We start from the raw sequence: 25,365 nt of genomic DNA, 5'->3' as shown, positions 1-25,365 counted from the left end.
TTCCAAGCTGCAATGTCTAAAATCCTAAAGAAAAATTACCCCTGCCAATTCAGTAACAGCAAAAAGCCAGAAATATTTTTTAAAAATTCAGATAAAAAATGTATAAAATTAATTTTATAGAGAAAACTGACGCATATTCTGAGACAATTACATGACGAAACTCTTACCAGGAAAAAACTAAAAAGAAAATTTTAATTACATAGCTATTTTGCTTTTGCTAAGAATTGTTTCGTAAATTGTGCTTTATAGCATTATACCTTGCTTATTTTTCAGATTCAAAATATTGTATAAAAATTGGCCAAAATGGAACTTTATAATACGACAGCAAAAAATAAAAATCCTTTATTTTAATGTTATTTCTTAAATGTAATTACAATATATTACCATTATTATAATGAAACTTATCAATGTTACATTGTTTTAAAAACAATCGTCGAAAAATTCCCAGATCTTGGAATTAAATATTTTCTATAGAAACTGATCTTAAAATTGCCAGTGTTGATACGTCACTAAATTTAGAGCAATTTAATAAAAGAATTCACATCCCCAAAAGCAAAAAGTTGTTTAAGAGCTTTTCACTAGAAAAAATGAAATAAATTCGAATGCTTTATGTTTCACACTTCCTCAGAAACTCTATCCCACCCTTTATAGAAATAGGAACAAATTAAAACCCATGAACCCATTCAAAAAATAACGATATTTGTCAGAGAATTACCAAAAATATTCCTCCAAAATGCTAATTCACACTCAAAATGGCAGTCGTAAAAACAGAAATTTCAGATGATTAAAAATTAAGGACCTTCTGACGATTTTGGCTGAAATTAAGGACCAAAAATAGATTCAAAAAAACTTAAGGACTGTACAAACCCTGTGTCTAATATAACCTGTGGACCAGAGCCAGGACAAGAGTGAGGCACTTGCCTCAAGTGAATCACTAGAAGAGGTGCCAAATTGGCCATACAAATTCGAAAAGAACTTAATTTTTTTTTTTAATTTGTCAGTTATTAGGGAAAATAAACTTCAGCAAACTTAATAAAACGATAGGAAGAACTGCAAGAAAATCTGGAAATTAATGCAATGTGCATTTCAATGTTATTTCTTATTTATCAAAAAAAATTTTAATATTTTCATTTGAAAGTTATAAATAATTGGCTATATTTTTCTGAATTTATAAAGCTACAATTAGAAAATACTATAAGAATTATAATATTTTGATTTAATACATTTAGTTTTGTTTAATATAAATATAGCTATTTTGATATGGGCATACATTTTCCTTTTTGTCTCAGAGGAAAAAGTATCTTGTTATGGCGCTGCTGTAGACCACTTTCATAAAAGCTAATAAAAAATGAGAAAGGTGTAGATTGTTCAAATGTTGACAAACTATATTTCTCATGATGATCATCTCCTACAGAAGTCATCTTTTAAAAATTGCGCATAAAATAAATGTGCAATGCTTTCTATTAAAACAAACAGATATCAATATTAAACATCATCTTGAGCCCATTTAAAACCACCATAGGGGACCAAAATCTTCTATTATATATGTTATAACCATATGTTAACTAGCTTCTATCTAGTTAAAATTCAACAGTATTTTATGTTTTAATTTGTTTTTTCTTGTGTGTTTTCAGGCTGTAGACTTAATTACAAAAGATACGAATTCTGACAATGAAGATACTAATTCTGTACAAGACTGTGATGTGGAAGGCTTAAAATCAGAAAGTGGAACAAATGGTCTATTGGAAAGATACTTGGTTAATTCTGTAGAAATACTGAATTTTCAATCAGATGACTCTCAAAATATCCCAGAAATTCATTCTGATGAATGTCCAGAGTGTACAAATTTTACTGTTGAATTAACAGGTGCTATGCAGAATTCTGATGAAGAAACCTCTTCTGTAAAAGAATTAACTCTTAAGAAAACTGAAATTCGTTCTGCAATACTTGAAGAAATGAAAAAGCGATTACAGAGAGAACGTCAAAAAGAGAAGAAAAAACAGAAATTTAAGGAACAACAAAAGAAAATGATAGCTAAAGGTGAAGCTAGTGCTGTAACACGTAAGCGAAGAGAAAATAAGGATATTATTCAACAAAGTGCAATGTATGACTTTTAAATTATTTTGCATAAAATGTATGTAAACTTAGTATAAACGACATTTGGCATCAAAGTGTGATTTTTATTTTGAAATACCTCTAAATTAATATAACAAATATTATAATAGAATGATTTACATGAAATATAATTTATATTCCACAGCACTAAAACAACAAAAAATATAAATAAGATTCAACAATAAATATGAAAAAATTGATCCATTTCATAAGGGATGATTGTCTTCAAACATCAATCTGATTTCTTTTCGAGTGCTTCCCTTTTACACTGGTCATCTGAAATCTGAAAGAAAATCTGTAATTAATTTCTACTAATTCAATTAATTTGTAATTAAAGTTAAAAACTTGTTTTAACTCTTTGAGGTTCAATGCATAATTTTTTTAATAACTTTAAACATACATAATTAGCCTCTAAAACAAAGTTATTTCATGCAAGAAAAAAAAAAAAAGGAAGATAAACCTTTAAGGCAATTCACAATGTGGTGGGATACCAGTTGTCCCATCGCACATCTAGAGCAGTGAAATGGCATCTTTGCCTCAGCGTAAGTTCTCCTAACATGCTTATCTAAAGTGCTAGTTTTAGCAACCAAATGAAAATGCAAGATATAAAAAATGTTTTTGAATAATTATCTAGAAAATACTGATCATATTCGCAAAATAAAAAAATACATAATTTTTAAAAAATTGCTTTCTGTGCGACTTTTTAGATATTTTTTAATGATTTCATAGTAGATTTGAAACAGAGAAGATTTTCGCACCAGTACTTTATTTGCTACACGTTTGAAAAGAAAGATATTTAGACGTTTATTTACATTTCACCTCTCTTTTCTCTGCTTAGGATATTTTTCTATGATGAATCACACTCACATATCCATTCAGCAATCAATGACATTTCATGTTACAGAGTTCTATTTTCATTTCTTTTGGGAAAAATACTAAATATTTTTTTCAAGTTTTAACATTATTGCAATTTATTAAAAATATAAATTTACATTATCAACATATAAAACAAAAATGATACTTGAATTTAAAAATATTTGAATGGTGCTGCCATCTAGTAACAGCAATTCCTACATGTGCGGTGATGTATTTGGACGTATTTGGTCCCACCTTTTAATTTCAACCATTCTTAATTAATATATATGAATTCAAATAATAATTTTATTAGAAAAGAAAACTTTCATATAAAAATATTCATTCTAACACCAAAAATTGTTGTGCAGACAATTTAAATTGTATTAGAAATAAGAACTGCTTCAAAATTAGACCTGCAAAGAATTTTTATTTTACATTATTTCCATGAATCAATACTAGTGGTTCCATCTCTTATACATTTAGAGAACTAAAAGGCATAACTGTATGTATTTTAAATGGAACTTTGCAGCTTTCATCTGGTAGATAAAAAAGGTGGGACACCAGCCAAAAGGTTAAATAACAATCATCAGTTCTGGCTTTCTGTATGCATCAATATAAATCTAGCTGCATATAAAAAGCATTTCGTGACTAAATTTGCCAAAAATTTTTGATGAAAATATTGTTCAGGATAATTTATAAACAATGTCCACATTAAAAAAAAAATACCTTTAGGAAAAGACTAGCACTGGAAAAATACTGAACTTACACTGTCATTGTAGGGTAATGATTAATATATATTGTTTAAATTCAAAAGATACTTCTGCAATTAAAAGGGAGGAATTTCATAACACTATAGATCTAATGCACTAAAATGCAGACACTTAAGTAGATCTAATGTACTGTTACTGAATACATGTACACTGTAAAAAACAGCCAAAAAAAAATAAGAATTATGAGGGATAAGAGAAAGTGACATTTTTAAAACATAAGATTCTTCAGAAAAATCAGCATAACAGATATAACATCATTAAATTGGAAATTATTTAAAATTATATTCTAATGTAGAAAAGAAAATACATCATTATTTCAAAATATCAAATATTTTAATATTTAAAATTATTAGTTATGCTTCACAAGGTATAAAAAAAAACTTTTATATATGACTCAGCAAGACTGAACATAACTGTATTCGATGAAGAAAAGAAATGCAGAAACTGTATTAAGACATGTTCTTGAAATGTGGAAAACCAGGCAGTTTTCATGCCATGTGGTGATGCCATTTCAAAAGTCCAAATTCTAAATTTTATGTTCTTGGCTAATTTCATTTTGTAATTTTCATAAGCTTACATTAAGAAAAATTCTGAGTAATGAAGAAATGCTTTTGTTTATTAAGGCATGGTGCAAAAAAAATTATTTATATATGTGTGTGCATAATTGCGTGAGCAAACTTAGCAATGGACCATTTATTGATGTAACACAAAGTTAAATTAAACAATTAAACATTGCCTGAATCTTCATAAATTGTTCTACGAATGACTGCAATATATTAAGAGAATACAAATCAAATCAAATCAAATGTAATAAGGAAAATCACTAGGGATGGGAGAATGGAATTTGCACAATTTAAGTTTCAATAATTTAATGATTTTCATTTATTGTTGAGAAATATTTTCTTTAATGAAGTCTAAAAGTTGAGGGATTAGATCATTTACCAGAAGATGCAATGAAAAACCAAGACAGCTGGCAGCTGTTAAATCTGGCTTCCTTTTTTAATCACACAAAAACTAATACAGTCAAAAGTTGTTAATCCGGACTCATCAGGACTTCGGCGATTCCGGATTATAGATCATCAATTTAAATCTGGTAAGATGGCATGCAGAAATTATAAAATTAAAAATATGAAACTGTAATTTATGAAGTAAAAAACAATTATGATCTAAAGGGTATCAAAATTTACAAAAAAAAAAAAAGCTTAATATTTATTTGTTTTCTTTATTAAACATTTCTTTCAATGTAAGTTGTTTAAGTTACTTTGTTTTATGTGATAATACTTTCTCTTTTTCTTCTTCAGTTACTTTGTTTTATGTGATAATACTTTCTCTTTAATTTTTCTTCTTCAGTTACTTTGTTTTATGTGATAATACTTTCTCTTTAATTTTTCTTCTTCAGTTACAAAGTTCCGCTGTTCAAGTCCTATAATTGCTGCGTCGAGAATACCGACTAATTTATCAATCGAAATTTTTTCATTTTCAATAACCTCTGTGTCACTTTCTTCACTGTCGGAAGCGAATTATAGTGACGAGGAATTTGATTTAAATCATATCAAAGATGGAGTACATCGAGATGAAATACTACATTTAGTAAGGAATTATAAGCCAAATAAAATAAAAACATCTGCGCTGAAGATAAGGATAGTGCTGACAGATCAACTGCCAATCCATTGTGCGCTGCGTCGTCCCCCCCCCCGCAAATCAAGGATTAAGGAACTAAGCAATCTGCAACATTAACTGAATTAGATAATTTTAGCTTAGGTTATACATTAAACGAGCATGCGTACACGCATATTCGCAGCCGTAAAGGTCTTGCGCGCATGCGCAGAAAGTTTGTAGTTTGAGATCCGGATTATGGGTGTCCGAATTACCAACTTTTGACTGTAATGCATTGCCAACCCTATATAATATACAACCAAAAATGACAAAATATTGTGTTAAATATGAATAAAATAAAGTATAATGATCATAATATAAATTATATATTCTATAAAGTATAAAATGATTATATATATAATACTACAAAGTCTGAGATCCAGACGTCCAATATCCAGAATGATCTAAAATACTGACCTAAAAACCACCACCAACCTTTTTTCTTTGTATGCTTTACGCATGTGCATTTGATCCTCTCCCCATAATAAAACGTGGAGAGTTCTGATGCTTAATTTCACTTCAGCACTAAATAAATACCTCATTATTGAAGAAACAATAATTTAGTATAAATTTTTGATCAATAATTTGGCTCCGTACCTACCTGCGTATCTACTTGGCATACATCTTAAGCTGAAGCATTCTGATTCTATGCCTACTAATATTTTATAGCCCTAACACCAACCTGACAAATCATAATTTTACGTTTATCAACACATAACAACTTGAGTGATGACTCATGCAGCAATGCACAATTTTCTTATATTAGAAATTTAATAAAAAAGAGTTTGGTAACCTTTTTATGTTGACATTAGGCTTGACAATGATTCCAGATGTTCTTGCGGAAGATAGCTCGAACTTATTTAATGATACTTAACTTCAGTAAGTGGACTGTAATATTAACAATAACAAATTTATTTTAACAAAAACAACATTATTGAATACTAGCACACGCATGTGCTTATAGTTACCTATGTAACTTAGCTAAGAGCGAGCAACCATATGCTCTTACATCAAGTCAGAAATCATTCATACTAATAAAGCAAAAACGAAATAACTTTAGGGTTACACTAAAGCCAAACTCTGCTTGGTGTAAAACAATGCTGCCAAGCAATACTCTTTCAGACACCGAACATCCCGCCCGGCATTGAAATATTAATTTCAATACAATAAGTAAAATTCAAAAAAGTAATAAATGTTCATACAATACAAAATGATACAATGTAAATTAATACACAAATTATAATACAAATAATTACACTGTGAAAAGAACAAATATGATGGATTACAATTCAAACCTTCAAATAAACATAAAAATTCGTACATTATTTTTCAATTGGCAGTACAGCAATTTTAGTAACTGCTCGTTTATAAATACCATTTTTGGTTTTGACAGAGACAACTCGCACAAAGTTGTCCTTCCCATAAAACACATCTACAATTCTCCCTAACAACCATTTGCAGGTAGGAAGATTTTCTTCCTTAATCACTACCACATCCCCTATTTTAATATTTTGTTTAGCAATCATCCATTTATTTCTTTGAATCAAAGTGCTTAAGTAATTATTAGTCCAGTTCTTCCATATATTTTGTACCATTTTTGTAATTTTTTGCCATAAACTAAGTCTGTTATTATCTACTTCTGTTAAATTGGGTTCAATTATTGAATTGATCAGTCGACCTATAAGGAAATGACCATGGGTCAAAACATTTAAATCATCAATATTAGAAGTTAACGGTGTAAGAGGGCGAGAATTTAAGATTCCCTCTACTTGAACTGTTACTGTCAAAAATTCTTTGTAGGTTAATACTGAATTTCCTACTGTTCGTACTAGCTATATTCCTGCCATTAATGGGCCAATAAATTTGTCTAATAGAATTTAATAGTGATTGTGGACCATGATGAAAATCCTTTTCATGAAAATAAATAAATATAAGTTCAGTTAACTTATTCTTGGCAGGCAAAATAATGAGATGTCTTTGACTATAACTTAAATTAAAATTCTTTATCCTACCACCTACCCTTAACAGACCTTTTTCATCTAAGAAGGGATCAAAATATTTTAACTTATTCCTTGATGTTATTTGTAGACCTTTCTGCAACAAAGAAATTTCTTCTGCAAAATACCTACCTTGGATATATTTAAGGAGTGTATCCTTTGACAGCTCCATTTCATCTATACTAATACTACCTGTTCGTTTCTCACTTGTGTTCCTACAGTTGTAGATAAATCTGAAAAGTAAACTAAGAATTCGCATTAGTTTCAAGAAATCATTAGTTATTTTAGGAAGTCATCAAAGAATGAATCAGTTTTTAAAGTCAACAAGGAAGTCGTAACTGGTTTCAGTTCTGAAGAATAAAGCTCATCACTAAGTCCATTTTTATCTTGAAAATTGTCCTTGTTTAAAAAATCAGGACCTTTCCACCACAGCTTGTTAGATCCAAGAGTTGTAGCATCTGATCCTCTGGAAATGATGTCGGCTGGGTTCATTTCTGAAGACACATGTCCCCACTGATAGTTTAGAAGTAAGTTGTTGAATTTGTGAGACTCTATTACTCACAAAGGTTTTCAAAAGATGTGGTGATGTATTGATCCAGGCTAAAGCAATGCTTGAATCTGACCAGAGCTTAACGTCATCAATTTTGAGTTTTAAAGCTTCTAAAACCTTTTGCATAAGTTTGGACAGGAGTAGACATGCTGATAGTTCTAATCTAGGAATAGTCGTCGTCTTGATTGGTGCTACACGAGATTTGCTGCAAAGAAGTTTACTACAATATTCACCAGGGCTTGTAATGCTTTGAAGATATATCACTGCCCCAAATGCCTTCTCGGAGGCATCAGCAAATCCCTGTAAAATGAGCATTGAAAAGGTCTCTTTTAAAATGCAACGAGGTACTTGTATATTTTCTATACTCTGAAGAGTTTTAATAAGCACATTCCATTCATTGGCAAGAGATGGTGGTAACTGTTCCGCCCAGTCTAACTTAAGCAACCAAAGTGCTTGCATGAATATCTTTGCCTTGCTAATAATAGGACCGAGTAGGCCTAAAGGATCATATAATCTCACTATTTGAGATAAAACATCTCTTTTCGTAACATCAGGCTTTTCATTAACAGTAACTTTATATTGCAATGTATCCTTCTTATTATTCCACAACATACCTAACATCTTCACAGTTGTATTACTATTACGATCAAATGAAAAATTCTGTAAATCAGAGTTCTGAGAATCAAAACTAGTACATCACTTGTGTAGCTTCATTCCTCCTCTTTGGAGCAATTCTGTCAAATCTTTCTGGAGCTGAATGCATTCCTTCAAATTCAAAGGTCCAGTAAGACAGTTGTCTACACAGAAATCTTCCAAGACCACTTTCGATGCTACAGGAAAATCCTTTTCTTCATCCTTCGCTAACTGTTGAAGAGTCCTTTGTGCCAAATATGGAGCGCATGCTGTGCCATAAGTTACCGTTTTGAGTCTGTATATTTCTATAGGCTTATCTTCATCTTCCTTCCAAAGTATTTTCTGATATTTGGTCTGCGATGGCAATATTTCAATTTGTCGAAACATCTTCTCAATATCGGCAGTAAATGCATAAATATGCTTTCTAAACCGTATCATGATGGAGAAAAGTTCCTCTTGAATCATTCCACCTTTACATAATATGTCGTTCAATGAACAACCGTTAGTAGTTTTGGCACTCGCGTCGAACACAACGCGTAACTTTGTTGTTTTACTATCAGGTTTCAGCACGTCATGATGAGGAAGAAAATATCCTCCTTTAGTTTCAGAATAGTCTTCCATCCTCTCCATATGATTTAATGATTCATATTCCCTTAAAAATGAATCATAAAGTTCTTTCATTACAGAATCACTCGACAAACGTTTCCACAATTGATTCAATCTTTTTTTCAGCGATTTCCTTTGAATCCCCTAATTGTATGTTTTCACCAATATCTGGCTTGAACGGCATTTTAACCACATATCTTCCATCCGCATGCCGGTAAAATGAGTTTTTAAAAAGTTCGTTGCAATAATTTAATTCAGAATTAACTGTAGATTTAGTTTCATTTACTTCTTCAACTTCCCAGAATGACTTTACTAAGTTATTTAACGAATTAATCTCTGTTGACAAAAAACAATAATTTAAGTCATAATTTTTTACATGTGGAATTCTAACGCTTCCAGAAACTAAAAAGCCGAAGCAGCTGTTTTGAAGAAGTAACTCATTATCTTCTAAACGTATTTTATCTGTTTTTAAAAATTCAAAAAATAATTCCGCACCTAATAATAAATCTACCTTTTTTGCCTTGAAAAATTCATCATCAGCTAACTTTATTCCTTTCGGAATATTTAATTTCGAAATATCAATAGATTTCGATGGTGTCATGTCAGTTATTTTGGGAACAACTAATAACTCTATTTCCCATTCATTTTCCTTTTCTAAGTTCGATAAACGCGTCTTTATTTGCGATTTAACATTCAAAGTAGTGTTGCCTATTCCACTAACTGGAATAAATGCTCCTTCTTTTTTTATTCCTAATGAGTTCATAACACCTACAGTACAAAAATTAGAAGTCGAAGCTGAATCAAGCACGGCTCTAAAAGGAATTCGTTCATCGTAAACATCACGAAAATAAACAAACGCTGTATTTATTAACACAAATTTAGATTTATTTGCAGCTGCCATCAAAGTTGTGGGGGGGGAGAGGGACAGCCCTCTTTCCCATTCACTGACGAAAGGTTCAAGGTCAATTCTTTTTCTTTCGATGATTCATTTTGTTTTTCGTCAATTTTATGTAACAGCGAATGATGTGCAATGATGTGCGTCTTTCTTACAGACATAACAGCTAAATTTAGCCTTACACTGTGATAATACGTGTGATGGAGAAAGGCATTTAATGCATAATTTATATTCTTTAACAAAATCATACCGCTCAGAAACAGAAATACTCTTAAATTTCGAACAATGATATATTGGGTGTGGTTCTTTTACACATAATACACTTTCGAAAAGGGTTTGTTTTAGTTACCAAGGATTTTGAATTTCTAGAGCGACTTAATTGATTTGATACTTTAGTAGCATAGCTCTGCTTAGGAAAACTAACTTTGTTTATTTCTTCAAGAATGTGAATTCTTTCTTTGAGAAATTCTAAAAATTCATCAAATTTGGGAATTTCATTTGATTTTACCTTTAGTTCAAATGCTTTTCTAGATTCTCTATCTAATTTATGCAATAAAATATTTAATATCAAAACATCAGATAAATTATTTCTATCAAATTCTAATACACTTAAAGATCTCAAACATCTTTTAACATTATTTACCAGTGATATCAACCGAGAAGGTGAGTCATTTATTTTTTCAAAGTTCAACAAATTATTGATAAAGGCATCAACTACTGCTCTTTTGTTTTCATATCTGCTTTCAAGTGCAGAAAATAGCGACTCAAATGTATCCTGACATGATTCTAACATTTTTCTTCACCTTTAAGTGATGCTTTCAAATAAAACAGTTTCTCAGTATCATTTAAATTATTATTATTACCAATCATAGACATAAATTGCACTTTAAAATTTTAAAAATCTTCATATTTACCATAAAATTGAGGAAAAGGTAAATCAGGCAGTTTAAAATTTGATTTAGAAACAGTTTTGGTTTCAAATTTATCTTTATTATTTGTTTCACAATTAGAAAGAAAAATTCTAAATCTTACTTCGAACTCTTCGATGCTTTCTTCCAATTCTTGTGTAATGCTTAGATTATCCTTCAAGTCAATTTCCTCTGGCAAATTGGTGTATTCCACTATGAGTTGTTTAACCTGAGATTTTAATTCCAACAAAGAATCAAATTTAGTCTTCATAATAACATCATGGTTGAGTTTATTCTCCTCCATTTTATACTCATCAATGAATTTTATCAAAGCTCCGAGTTTCGTTTTCACTACGCCGCGTCGGCGATTCAATGAAATAATATTAGTAGCCATATTTTTCTCCGGCTAACGTGAGACCAAACTGTTCTTGCCGAAGATAGCTCGAACTTATTTAATGATACTTAACTTCAGTAAGTGGACTGTAATATTAACAATAACAAATTTATTTTAACAAAAACAACATTATTGAATACTAGCACATGCATGTGCTTATAGTTAGTTACCTATGTAACTTAGCTAAGAGCGAGCAACCATATGCTCTTACATCAAGTCAGAAATCATTCATACTAATAAAGCAAAAACGAAATAACTTTAGGGAACACCAGATTTAAGTTAAATGTGCTATAAAATCTTGTCAAGGAAAAATTTTACAAAAATCTCTTTCCATATACTAAAAATATATTTTTTTAATGATACTCATAGGCCGAAAGATTACATTTAGGGCTATTTGAATTAAGATTAACTGATTTGTTTTTCTCACAGAACCAGCACCAGAGCTCATATGGCCACACAGAGCGGCAGAATTTAGGGAAGACAAAATTTTTGGAATCTAGAAAAGTATCGAGCAATAAAATTGAGGAATGAAAAATTTTTTTAGAATTCAGGGAAAGCACTGTGATTCAAAATTTAGAACATAAGGAGGCACTTGGTAGCAGAATTAAAGACCCGGAGAGGCTGCATCTGATGGTAACATACCTAGCACCAGCCCTCGATAAGACTTAGGCATATGTGGGATTTAATTAATCAGGACTCAGATAAGCCATAAGGATGTGTGAGAAATAGACAATAAGTATAATAAATAACTAAATTAATACAATTCAGGCTTAATTGTCTCAGTGTACGATAGAAGCAAGACAAAATTTAGCAGAACAATTTGTCTTTCATTGCCAATCTCATGATACATAGCCAATAATGTATAGCTGTCACTATTATGCTGGGCTAAAATTACACCGATTCCCAAATTATACTGATTCCCAAGGAATTTCAGTTAACATAGAAGAATGCATTGTTCCTTAACTTTCTGATTTGATCCAGCTTATTTTTTGCAGACTGTTTTTATAACAGAAATTTTATGAAAATTAAAGTCTGTCCATCAAACAAAACAAAAACAAAAACAAAAAAAAAAAAAAAAAAAAAAAAAAAAAAAAAAAATGGAAAAAGGTATATCCAACTCAAAATTATGCAAGAAGTATGGCATTGTGAAGTCAACTGCATAAGACAAAGCATAAAAAGGAACTTTTTTGGATTTTTTTATGGATTCCACACCCTACTCTCAATGAATAACAAAAAAATTATTAAGCTAAAAGTGATCATGACAAAATGATGAGTGAATGGATCAGACAGCATCACAGCAAGGGCGTGCCATTGATGGGTTCAATGCTAATGGCTCAAACTAAAATATTTCACGAAGAAATGAACTTAATAATTGAGTGTACATATTCGGCAGGTTGGTTAACCAAATTAAAAAATTGCCATGGCATTAGGCAATTAAGAATTTCAGGAAAGCAAGAAATTTAAGAAAAAGCTTTAGCTGATACTGAAGCTGCTGAACTATTTGCAAATGAATTCATTAAACTCATTAATAATAAAAAGTCATCTCCAGAACAAATTTACAACACTGATGAAATCCGTCTTTTCTGGCAATACGTGCCACAAAATACCTTGGCAACCTCTATGAAAAAAAGGCTCCAACTGGTGTCAAACATTCAAAAGCGAGACTAACAATTTTAGCATGTACAAATGCTGCAGGAACACACAAGTGTAAACTTTTTGTAATCGAAAAAAAAAAAAAAAAACACAACCTCAAACATTTAAAGTAGTAAAGATTTTCCCCATTATACATCAAGCAAATAAAAGAGTACGGATGACACAAGTGTTAATGAATGATTGGTTTGAAAATCATTTCATACCCGAAGCTCGGCAGAATTCATTTGGTTTACCTGATAATGCAAAAAATTGCCCTCACTGTAAACAACTGTTTGGCTCATACTTCACTTAAAGTTTTAGTGAAAGATAATGTATCTGTATTATCTTTTCCATTCAGCTGATGGCTATCGAAATAGTGAGCAAAGTGAAATGCAAATATAAAGTCAAATTTGTGAGCATTGCAAGATCCTGAGAAGCTATGTCTCCAGATACTAAAAAAATGTTTGGCATAATTTAGCCAGCTACCATATTCCACGGTGAGGATGATGAATTTGAAAGCCGTGAATGTGAAGGTTTTCGGATATCATAAACCAAAGGTAAACTTTTCCATTTAATGAATTTTGTAAAGAAATGTGGAGAAGCGGTAATAAATTAAAATGACATAACAGAAGATTTTCATTGCGATGACAATGCCCCAATCATCAATCAGTTAACGGATGGCAAAATCTGTAGTATGGTTCTAGATCCAAAAAAAGACTCCTGCTGATAGTGAAGAAAGTGACAGAGAGCTTATTGAAAATGAAAAAGCAATTACAAAACTTGAACAATGGAACTTTGTAACGGAATAAGAAATTATGTCTGTCTACAGAATTCAAAAGAAAATATTAGCACAAAAAAGAAACTTAAACAACTAACATTGAAAGAAATGTTTAACAAAGTACAGAAAATAAATATTAGGCCCTTTTTATTGTAAATTTTGTTACCCTATAGATCATATACGCTTCATTGTTTCATATTTTTAATTTTTTAATTTTATAATTTTCATATGCCATCTTACTAGTTTTAAATTGACAATCTGATATTCGGAAAAATACCAAATCCGGAACTGCCGATGTCACTGCGAGTCCAAATCTTAGACTTTGTACTGTATATATTTATATTTTATATAATAAAGTATAATAATATAATAGTATGAAGTAATGAAAAAATCAGTTTCTTCCCACGAGTTTTCTCCTTTATGGGTGAAACTTGCCAGCTGAGAATACACTATGCTTAAAAATCTCACGATACCCTGATGCAGTTTGCTATATCTTATATGGTAGAAATAAAGTGTCATTTCTGAAATTGTGCAGTTTACATGTAATTTAATTTAGACTGAAGTTCAGGAAGATAAAAGCAAATTTTCTCTTTTGAATTCATTCAATAAAAATTCAAAATAAATTATTGCATGCAATAGCAAAAAAATGCTTTGTTTTTTACACTATGCAACTGCAGACAAAATTGAAAGATTAGGCATCAAAATTGGCAAATTTAATAGCACAATTTTTAACGTACAACATATTTGGTTTTCAGACCATTTTGATTATATTGTTGTTCATGTGATATCATCAGTTCAATATTTCTTCCCCATTCCCTCTCCAAAATGTTACCATTTTTAGCTTGTAATCAATAAGAAAAGAAGTAGTAAATTTTTGCGATACTTATAACACACAAAATATTTCATTTTCATGTTCACTTTATACTGTGCAATATTGCTCTTTTGTTGAACTGATTTTAAGGCTTCATTGATTGTCTATCGACTTCCAATCACATCATCTATACATATAGAATATTTCATATTGAATGGGACAAAAAAGAAAACACACCTGCAAATGCTATAATTATTTTGATAAGTGAAATTTACAGTAAAACTACAGTTATCCAAGTTTCTATAGATGTTCTATGTGTGGCCCTCTGTGACATAGCAAATATTCCAGTTCCTGCCACACTCATGATAGAATATCCTTTGTTGATGATTTAAGCCCTTCAGTTATCTGTTACTTCAGTTGCTATCCAGGGGAAATGGAGACTAACAAAATCCCGTAGAAAAAAATCACAAAGGTAAGATGGGATCTTGTTTGCCAACAAAGTAACGATGTATCGTTTGACCCAGCACAGCCAGTTCAGCAATGGGCTAGACTATCTTTCAAAATTTGGAATTCAGGTTCTGAATCATATACACTGAAGTGACAAAAGTCATGGGATAGCAATATGCAAATATACAGATAGCAGTAGTATAGCGTAGAAAATGTATAAATGAAGTGCTTTGGCAGGGCTTTTATTTGTGTTCAAGTTATTCATGTGAAGAGGCTTTGAAGTGATTATGGCCGCACAACAAGAATTAACAGACTTTGAACGCGGAATGGTAGTTGGAGCTAGACGCATGAGTCATTCCATTTCGGATATCGTTAGGGAATTCAACATTCCGAGATCCACAGTGTCAAGAGTGTGCCGAGAGTATCTAATTTCAGGCATAACATCCCACCATGGACAGCGCAGTGGCCAACCACCTGCACTTAACGACCGAGACCAGCGTCGTCTGCGTAGAATTGTCAATGTTCACAAACAAGCAACACTGTGTCAAATAACCGCAGAAATCAATGTGGGACGTACAAGGGACGTGTCCGATAGGACAGTGCGGTGAAATTTGTCTTCCTTGGGCTATGCCAGCAGAAGACCGACTCGAGTGCCTTTACCGACAGCACGACATCGCCTGCAGCGACTCCAATGGGCTTGTGAGCATATCAGTTGGTGCCTAAACGAATGGAAAACCGTGGCTTGGTCAGATGAGTCACGATTTCAGTTGGTAAGAGCTGATGGTAGGGTTCGAGTGTGGCGCAGACCCCACAAAGTCATGGACCCAAGTTGTCAACAAGGCACTGTTCAAGCTGGTGGTGGTTCCATAATGGTATGGGCTGTTTTTACATGGCATGGACTCGGTCCTCTGGTGCAACTGAACCGATCATTGACTGGAAATAGATACCTTCAGCTACTTGGAGATCACTTACAGCCATTCATGGACTTCATGTACTCAAACAACGATGGGATTTTTATGGATGACAATGCGCCATGTCACCGGGCCACAATTGTTCACGATTGGTTAGAAGAACATTCTGGACAATTCCAGCAAATGATCTGGCCACCTAGATAGCCCGACATGAATCCCATCAAACATTTATGGGACATCATCGAGAGGTCAGTTCGTGCCCAAAACTCTGCACCGTCAACACTTTCACAATTATGGACGTCTATAGAGGCAGCATGGCTCAATATTCCTGCAGGGCACTTCCAACGACTTGTTGAGTCCATGCCACATCGAGTTGCTGTACTTCACCGGGCAAAAGGAGAACCGACAAAATATTAGGAGGTATCCCGTGACTTTTGTCACTTCAGTGTATATCATAGCATTACATAAGCCATGTAAGATAGATTGATCAGGAAATGATGCAGTCCAGAAATATTATGATTATTATTTATAATAAAGAAGAACTACCCAAGTTAAAAAAAGAGATATAAAGCTGATTTACATATTTTTTATTTTACTTATACAGTCAAAAGTCTTTAATGCAGAATGATCTATAATCTGGACCTCAAAGATACAAACTTATTTCGCATAATACGTTTACGCATGCGTGTTTAATGTATAACGGACAGTATAAGCTAGGCTAAAATTATCTAATTCAGTTAATGTTGCAGATTGTGTTGTTCCTTAATCTTCTAATTCGATCCGGCTTATTATTTTTTGCAGACTGTTAGAGGCATTTTATAAAAGTAAGCTTGAACTTTCGATTATGTCAAAAAGAATTTCCGATTCTAGAGCTGCCAAAGGATCTACAAAGCGAAAGCATGTTTCGATGTCCATCAACAAAAAGTGGAATTGCTGCAAAAAATGGATAAATGCATATCCTTTGTTTTTCTAACCACTCCGAAACCTGTTTATCAATTTCACGCTGCTCAGCGAGGAGGGGGGGGGGACATCTCGGCGCACAATGAACTGGAAGTTGATCTGTCAGCACTATCCTTATCTTCAAGGCAGATGTTTTTATTTTATTCGGCTTACAATTCCTTACTAAATGTAGTACATATTTCATCTCAATGTACTCCATCTCTGATATGATTTAAATCAAATTCCTCGTCATTATAAATATCACGAATACACATCAAATAGTTTTCTAGTTGCAATTTTCTAATTTTGACTATGCATAATGTATGCTTTAGGCATGTGTGTGTTGAAAGAAATGTTTAATACAGTAAAGAAATAAATATTAAGCTTTTTTTTTGTAAATTTTGATACCCTTTAGATCATAATTGCTCTTTATTTCATAAATTATGGTTTCATATTTTAAATTTTATAATTTCTGCATGGCATCTTACCAGATTTAAACTGATGATCTATAATCCGGAAAAGCCGATAATCCGGAATCACTGAAGTCCTGATGAGTCTGGATTAAAGACTTTTGACGGTATATAGTTAAGGCAGGATAAAAACCTAGATCCAATTACAGAGCTTAAAATGCAGGAACTTGATAGTTCCATTGAATATTTCTAATATACTGCAATTTGAATTTTAAAAATAAAGAAGATTGAATTAATCCTCAATTTCCACATATTCACATATCTAGAAGGGCAGAGCTCAGTAATCAAATAGGTAAACTTCTAATGCCATCTTTAACAATATCATCAAGTTAAGGAAATTGTGAATCAGATGTCTTTAAGCCAATATTTGTTGAATCATGCAATAGGTTTTGGCTGATCTGGAACTAATGCTTGATGATCTCAGTGTTGGATGATATTGTATTTAAAAGTTCACAAAATGCAAAATGTTATCAGAGTCAACAAACATTTTAGCCCTCTTGATTTACTATCACCAGCTATGAGAGGAGTGAAGATCATGTGTCTGAAATTTAGATTTCTGATACCAAGTGAGATGATCTATTTCCTAATGGTGTTGCAGGAAAACAGATTGAGATGGAATTTCCAGGTGTTGAGTCTATTGAAATTTCTAGGCATATCCATGCAGAGAAGATGCAATTACACACGTTTCATGATGCTTTAGAACTGGCATATGCAGTAGTGATTTATTCATGGGAAGAACTTGAAGGCGAATGTAAAATAAATATTCTGGCTGCAAAGACAAGGATTGCTTTTAGTAGCCATTATCTGTCCCTATCTTATTTTACTTGATTTTCATCAGCATTACGCTCAGTGAAATATACAACAGATATTTATTTACAATATTCAGAATATTTAAACAAATGCTATTGTGAAATTAGTTTTTACAAAGGAAATTTTAACAAATCATTTTATATAAAGAAATTTCAGCTAAAAAGCAGAATCACCCACTTATTTGTTTGGCGCTTTTTACAAGAGTAAGAAGAATTGGATTTTTGTCAATTTTCTTTGACTTTCTAAGTGAAAATAAGTCGATGTGTACATGGATAAAGTCAAGGGAGTGTGCATTGCCATTTTTGTGCAATTCTGGGATGATTTTTTTTTAAGTGAAAATAGGTCGATGTGTACATGGATACCAAGTATATGCAATTCTTAAAAACGTGCCAAGCAGTGGGCAATTCTGCACTTTCCCTGAAATTTCTTTCTTAAATTATCATAACCTGCAAAGGAAACAAAATTATAAGCTCTAAGATAAATCTCAGTACCATATTTCCTTGCATATTTTTCCCTTCTTTTTTACTGATTTCACCATTTGAAAATTGAAAGGGAAAAATTATAAGAATAATTTAATTTTGATTGAAGTAAAAACATAACAAAGGAAACCTACATTCCAATAAGAATACATGCTAATATTAGCATTCCAATACCTTATAAGACATCTTCATTTCTGTTTCCCTGTAACTTGAATCTCACCCCTTCTTATTCTTGTCTCTGACACTCATAAACCCTCACATCATCCATAAATGATTAGAGAAGGTAAACATGCAGCTGACTCAAAGAAATCGCAAACTGAATGTCGGTTCATGTTTAGTAAACTGTGGTGGCTGGTTCTCATATTAGGCTGGCATAAAGTTCAATAGTTAAAAGGGGAAAGATTCAGAGTGACCTTCACGGATAATTTCAGAGGGTATGTTAATAAGACAAAGACAATCACTATATGGTGAAATCTATTTTAGAATTTAGAAAAACTCATTCTCTGAAAGCACTGAAGAAAGGAAAAATTATGGAAATATTTTCTTAAGTCTCAGAACCTGGTGCTAAAAATAAAAATATGCACAATGAAATATGGTATATGTTTCCCATTAACTAATTAAGCTAGACTGATAGCTATATGAATTTTAAAAAAGATAAATGAATTTTCGGAAATTAAATTTCAAAATTAAACATCTGCTTTTAAAAACAGGGTAATGCTTATTATTAGTCTTATTAGAACGCCGATCAGAGAAACGCAGCTAAATTACTTTAAATATGGAATACCAGGAAAATGTCATAAAGTAAACTTTAAATTAATAATATTGTATTACGTAAAATTTTCTCATTTGAAACTATAAAGCAAAACAAACAATCGCATCGTTTCATTTTAATTAGTTATGTAACTCACATACAAACCATCACATACAAAAACTTTACATAAATATATAATAAAAACATTGATTAAATCAGCGACTTGCCTCAGATTTTTTTGTAAAAGGACAAAAACTTTTTGCTTCATCTTCAGCTCCACGTGATGCATCTGACGGACCCTCTACACACTTTTTAGGAGCCCAAGGATTCCATATTTTCAAAACTACAGGCTGTATAAATCTATACCATATAAAAAGCAATACAGGAGCTACTATACATGGAATGCAAACCATATTTCCAGGTAAAGATTTCTAAAGTATGCTGCTGCTGGACTTTCCACTCGAATGTTTAACGACAGCTTAAAGACATTCAAGCAGCTTTGGTTATGCAAAAAGAATACATATTCTTCGCCAAAACAAGAGACTCAATGCTTATCTTCACTTCATCAATTGTGTTTCTCGCCAATTGTTAGCGGTTTCTTAAACCGTGGGTCGCCAAAACTTTTAGCAGTTTTGAAATTTCTTTAACTTATTATAATAATTTTATAATTACCAACTATTTTTAAACAATATATCTGAAAATAGATAAAGATAAGAAAACACAGACAAAGAAAACAACGTAAACGTTTAGACGCATTCTTTTTATAATGTAAATGTTCATTTTTCTTGCTTTGCACGTTACGCTGTCATTTCGTCTGTTGCTTATTTAAAATATTCACATTGTTCTATGTTTTAAAATTAGAAATTAAAGTTATTGACCTAAAGCTGCAATAATATATTACAGTAAAAAATTAACCGTGTCACTCACGCGTGTGTCAGATTTGCGCAATACTTCCCATAAAATGTTTGTAAATACTATGGGGTCCTGGAGGATCGCGAAAAATCAGTTATAAAAAGTGGTCGTGAATGGAAAAAGTTTAAGAAACCCTGGTTTAAATCAAAAAATATGTATGCACATACACGTTCTTTGGTTTAAATCAAAGAACTTGCACTTCGCTTTAATATCGCTTGCTTTCTTTTAGTATCGAAATGGATATATTTAAATACAAATTTTGCAGTGCGTCCTTTTATGCGAAAAGATATTTGAAAGCACATGAGAAACGTATGCACAAAGAATATACCATTTTTAATAATAAAGTGGCACTATTTTCGTGTATGTATTGTACAAAACAATTTTGTACAAGAAATTCTTTAAGTAAACATAGGACACACATCCATAATATAAGGCGAACGAATATTAAATGCGGCGAAGTAGGATTAAGGAGATCACAGGAGATTTAAGATCTCACTTGCCATAATTATAATAACATGATAATACGTATAAAATTGGAGTTCCATAAAAAGCAAGGTTTGTAATGAACTTTTCCTTATTTTGTTCTTCTAGTTCAATTATAAACACTGAGTATTATACTCCCTGATTATAAATAAGCAAAATATATTAGGTGACTTCTGCATATAGTCCTTAATCTTTTTAAATTCAAATTAAATAGCTTAATGAATATGGTGTTATTAAGCTATTTCAGCACGCATAAATCAAATTTTAATCTCAGAATTAAAACATTCACACAAAAATTTTAATCTCAGAATTAAAATTGAAATTAATTAATGTGCGAAAATAAACGTGTTGTAGAAAAGCATGTTTCTATATTGGCAACGTAATTGTGGTGCTACGCGCGAATATGTTGTCATAAAATTTATGTCTTTGCGTGCGTTTAATATTTATTGTATTACACGACCATTAATATATTAGTTCCATATATTATCTTCAGAATAATGTTTTATTTAATAGGTTTAGGATTAGGGGACGCGAAAGATATTACAGTGAAGGGACTGGAAATAGTGCGCAAAGCAGAAAGGGTTTATTTAGAGGCTTATACATCCATCCTTACGGTTGGGAAAGAAAAACTGGTGCGTATAAACTTGCATATTTTAGAATTTTTCCGGTGTCTTCTTGCGTTTCTTAATGCTGCCTGGGTAAAAGTTTACTATTGGGTGCCCCTTGTTTGTTGGTGATTCTTTTTTGACGCCAAGATCGGAGCCAGGAAGGCACAATTTCAAGATGGCCGCTACACAAAACCAAAATAAGAAGTCAAAGCATTGCACAAACTATGTCCATGTACACATCGATCTATTTTCACTTAAAAAAAATCCTAGAATTGCACAAACTAGGCATTGCGCACTGCCTTAAATTTGACCATGTACACATCAATCTATTTTCATTTAAATAAAATCAGGAAGCTAAAAAAGTTAAAACTATCATGGTAACCAGAAGTGAGGTTTCATCGCCAAAATTTAAAAAAAAAAAAAAAAATGTCGCTAATGGAAAGGGCACCCGATTCTACACTAGAGCCGCTGTCTGAAACATAGAATATAATAGTAGTGCTTTTTTTCTTTGCAAGGCAATTTTTCAAAGTAATGTCTTCTTTGTAAAATTATAATAAAAAATGAATTGTTTAAGCCATCCATGTGCATCTTAAGTAGTTTTCTGGGGTTTTCATCCGCAGAGAACCTGTTGGCAGCGTTGCATTTTTACTCACCAAGCTCGCGGTTCATCGACGATGAGCCGAGCCGTAAACGCGATTTTTAGTGCATGTAAATTCAAGTTAGCAGACAAAACAATATATTAAGCATATGGTAGTAAAAATTCACAGATAATAAAATTGATTTATTCTCATAATTTTAATCCCGCCATGTTTTTTTCCTTTCATCCCGAACCAAGAACCGGCATCTATCTACAAAAATATTTCTATCTATTCGTTGTTAAAAAAATTCAGCAAAAATAATAATAAATAAGAGAAGAATAATATAAATCTGCAAATGCGAACAACGACAGTGATAATTCAACAAAATGAACGCAAGAGGAATGGTTTCAAACTTAAAACAAGCGAATAGATTAAACCCAATGGGTTTGAACTATTATCGCCAAAGTTGGCGATGTTTACATTTACCGGGTTCTCTGCGGAAGTGCTTCCGTTTTCCGTAGATTCTTATCAAGTACCTTTAGTTAAGAAGTCAAAGAATTGCACAAACTCTGTATTCATTTACGCATCAATCTATTTTCACTTAAAATCACAGAATTGCACAAACTAGGCACAGTGCACTGCCTTAACTTTGTACACATCAATCTATTTTCATTTTAAAATAATCAGAAAGCTAAAGCAAAGTTAAAACTGTCATGGTAACCAGAAATGAGGTTTCATCACCAAAATTTGTCGCTAATCGAAGGGGCACCCAATTCTACACTAGAGTCACTCATGGTTCTACAGCAGCCTCATGTGTTAGCAGCACATTGTTCGGGTCGGTAGCCTGGCTTAATGGTGTTCAAGCACGAGTCGCCAAAGGCAGGTTATTCAAAAACTGCTTTAGGCCAGTTTTTCATCGTTCCTACTCTTTCTGTCTTTAGTTGTGGTTTAGCTACGTCATGCTTTCTGTGGTGAAATCCACAATGGGAAATTTTTCTGTGCCCCCCCCCTTCCCTTGATGCCCCAAGCATGTGCTTATATCACTTAATAGTTAATCTAATCCTGAACACAGATGTAAATCAGAGATATCAATAATGGATAATTTAGTGCCAAAATGCAACTTTAAAAGTTCAATAATTATGTTGTAATGCTGTACGGGTCTTTCATGTCTTCTTCGTTATATAAATAAAAGCATTTTCTTTATAAAGCCCAGCATGAAAGATATTCTTTTCCATAAATAAGTAATATTTGAATGCTTCATGTATAAATGATCTAATCGTAGATTGTATTCCTTTCCTGACATTTACTTTATTCTGAATAAGTGCATATTCTTTCTAAAATCCAAAACATGAATTCTGTTTGATTTCTTTTTAACTAAAATTGGCTGCTCTTTAGAATATGGTAACTGGTAGTTTGGCGACATTTTGGAGGCGATAAAGGTTACTACCTGGGACTTTGGTAATAATGTGAGCAGTACTCAGTTCTGATTACGCATTATTTTGTGTGAGGGAAATGAGAGATCATGGGATATGTCATGTGATATTAATGGACGAATTACAGTTCTTTAATCGGAAAAGGGGGGAAATCGGGAAAAAATCTGGAAATTTTGTATTTGGCTTTATTCTGTGTTGTGTGAAACAGTGTTCATTAATTTTTGGATCCCATGGCCCTAACTAAAGTGAATTCGAAATGGGTATTTAGTGGAATTGAAAGGGGTAGTAATAAGTGTTTCTTTAAGGTTGTGCGAGATAGAAGTAAAGATGTTTTATTAAGTTATTTATTTTACCTGGTACCTTGCTGTGAACTATAAGTATGATTTTAAAGATCCTGAAACAGAAATAAGAAAAGTTTATCGGACACGTATGTGGAAATGTTCATATTTGTAAAGGGTAAATACTTTTTCGCGATCAGGTAATTTCATATATGTTCTTTTTACCGGGTTTAAAGATTCAGAAAATTGTTATGCATTTTCGTGAAATTTTTCTAATTTATGAGAAAAAAGCAGTGTACATGGATATAGTGAACAGTGTGCGCAATGCCATTTTTGTGCAATTCTGGGATGTTTTTTGAAGTAAAAATAAGTCGACGTGTACATGGTTCATGTTATTTTGAAAAACGCGTAAGGAGTATGGTATTGTGCACTTTTTCCCAATTTTGCAGTGAATATTTGTCATGATTAAGCAGTTTTGTTAGATAAAATTTCTAGCATAAGTGTAATTCGGCTAGTAGATTGTTGGAAGAAGTGTTCAGTAGATAAAAAGAAAAGAAACATGTCTTTACTTCGTGAAGACAAAATGGCGGCGGGAAAAAAAAAATAGAGGGTTGCTGTAGAAGAGTTGGTCGCCAAATTTTCGCCAAAAAATCGCCAAGTTACCATAATGTAAAGATTAACCCTAAAATCTGCCAAGCATTTATACATCTTATGAAAGATTAACTTCTTTCTAGAATGTCTGTCAAGAACAAGGCTGCATGGCAGAACTTTACACTGAAGAGCCAAAACTTTATGACAATCTATTCAAAAATGCATTGTGCTACCTTTTACCTGCAAAACAGCTGCAACTCACCTTGGCATGGATGTCGCAAGTTCTTGGTAGATGACTGCAGACAGGTTGTACCAAATGTCTAAGCAGTGGCTGTGCAAAGTCAAGATATTCTGACAGGGGGATAGCTGCAGCTCCATGACGTCCCAAATATGCTATATTGGGTTAAGATCTGCCAAGCTAGGTGGCCAGGACATTAATTGGAGTTCATCCTTATGCTCTTTGAACCACTTGAACACAATTCAAGCCTTGTGACATGGGGCATTGTCCTGCTGGAAGATTCCATTTTCAGTTGGAAAGACAGATGCCATATAAGGATGCAACTGATCTGCAGTTATGTTCAGAGAGTCCGTAGCTTTCATGGTCTGTTCTACCACAACTAAGGGTTCCAGAACCACTCATGAGAAAATCCCCCAAAGCATATTATCATCACCACCTGCCTGTGTGCGGCCTGCTGTACAGTGGGGGAGCCACTGTTCACCTGGAAGTTGTCATGCCCTGACACACCCATCGACATAATGAATGTCCATCAGCTAATCTGGTGATGTTTCTACTGTGACTGGGGGTGTGGTACTACAGAGACAGTACTAGTTGGGCAGCTAAGAATACCACCTTTTTGTCTTATATGTATGAATTTGGCTTAATGAAAACTAATATCAGAAGAAATGCTGTGCAAAAATTTCAAAGTTATATTTATTTTTAATTTAATGGACCTGAGATTGGCAATGACAATGAACAAAATAGGATTGATAAAGACATTGATTACAGTTTTTACTATCCTATAGCAGGGCTCGACAAATTACTGCCTGCGGGTCAAGTGTGTTCCACCGCTTGTTT

The 25,365-nt window shown here is 32.5% G+C and overlaps 3 protein-coding genes across 4 annotated transcripts in view; 2 read left to right on the top strand and 1 right to left on the bottom strand.

Moving 5' to 3' along the window:
* The window catches only part of RIOK2 (RIO kinase 2), a 108,681-nt gene extending 106,510 nt beyond the window's left edge, over window positions 1-2,171 (top strand). The window contains exon 10 of the mRNA XM_085815430.1: window positions 1,635-2,171. Within this exon, the coding sequence (XP_085671556.1) occupies window positions 1,635-2,117 (483 nt within the window). The 3' untranslated portion in view covers window positions 2,118-2,171. The remainder of the gene's footprint in view (window positions 1-1,634) is intronic.
* LOC146997680 (UPF0729 protein C18orf32 homolog) lies at window positions 2,160-19,975 on the bottom strand. Its single transcript, XM_085815433.1, has 2 exons — window positions 19,635-19,975; window positions 2,160-2,398 (listed from the first exon to the last, which is right to left on the bottom strand). Exons 1-2 carry the CDS (start codon window positions 19,818-19,820, stop codon window positions 2,348-2,350), a joined length of 237 nt encoding a protein of 78 aa, XP_085671559.1. The 5' UTR covers window positions 19,821-19,975; the 3' UTR covers window positions 2,160-2,347.
* A 461-nt stretch (window positions 19,976-20,436) lies between these two features.
* The window catches only part of Dph5 (diphthine methyl ester synthase), a 73,224-nt gene continuing 68,295 nt past the window's right edge, over window positions 20,437-25,365 (top strand). Inside the window, exon 1 of one of the 2 annotated variants that reach the window (XM_085815432.1) lies at window positions 20,437-20,874. Coding sequence is in view for 1 of the 2 variants with exons in the window: in XM_085815431.1 (XP_085671557.1) it covers window positions 21,300-21,434 (135 nt within the window). In the remaining variant the exon portion in view is untranslated. Of the gene's footprint in view, window positions 20,875-21,169; window positions 21,435-25,365 lie in introns of those variants that run through there. The other variant, XM_085815431.1, reaches the window with a different exon arrangement.

Source organism: Stegodyphus dumicola, chromosome 4, assembly GCF_044657685.1.
Source record: "Stegodyphus dumicola isolate Sdum_Otavi_A_Nest chromosome 4, ASM4465768v1".
NCBI classification, from domain to species: domain Eukaryota; kingdom Metazoa; phylum Arthropoda; class Arachnida; order Araneae; family Eresidae; genus Stegodyphus; species Stegodyphus dumicola.
The sequence above is the reverse complement of the archived record's forward strand: the minus strand, read 5'-3'. Positions and strand labels throughout refer to the sequence as shown.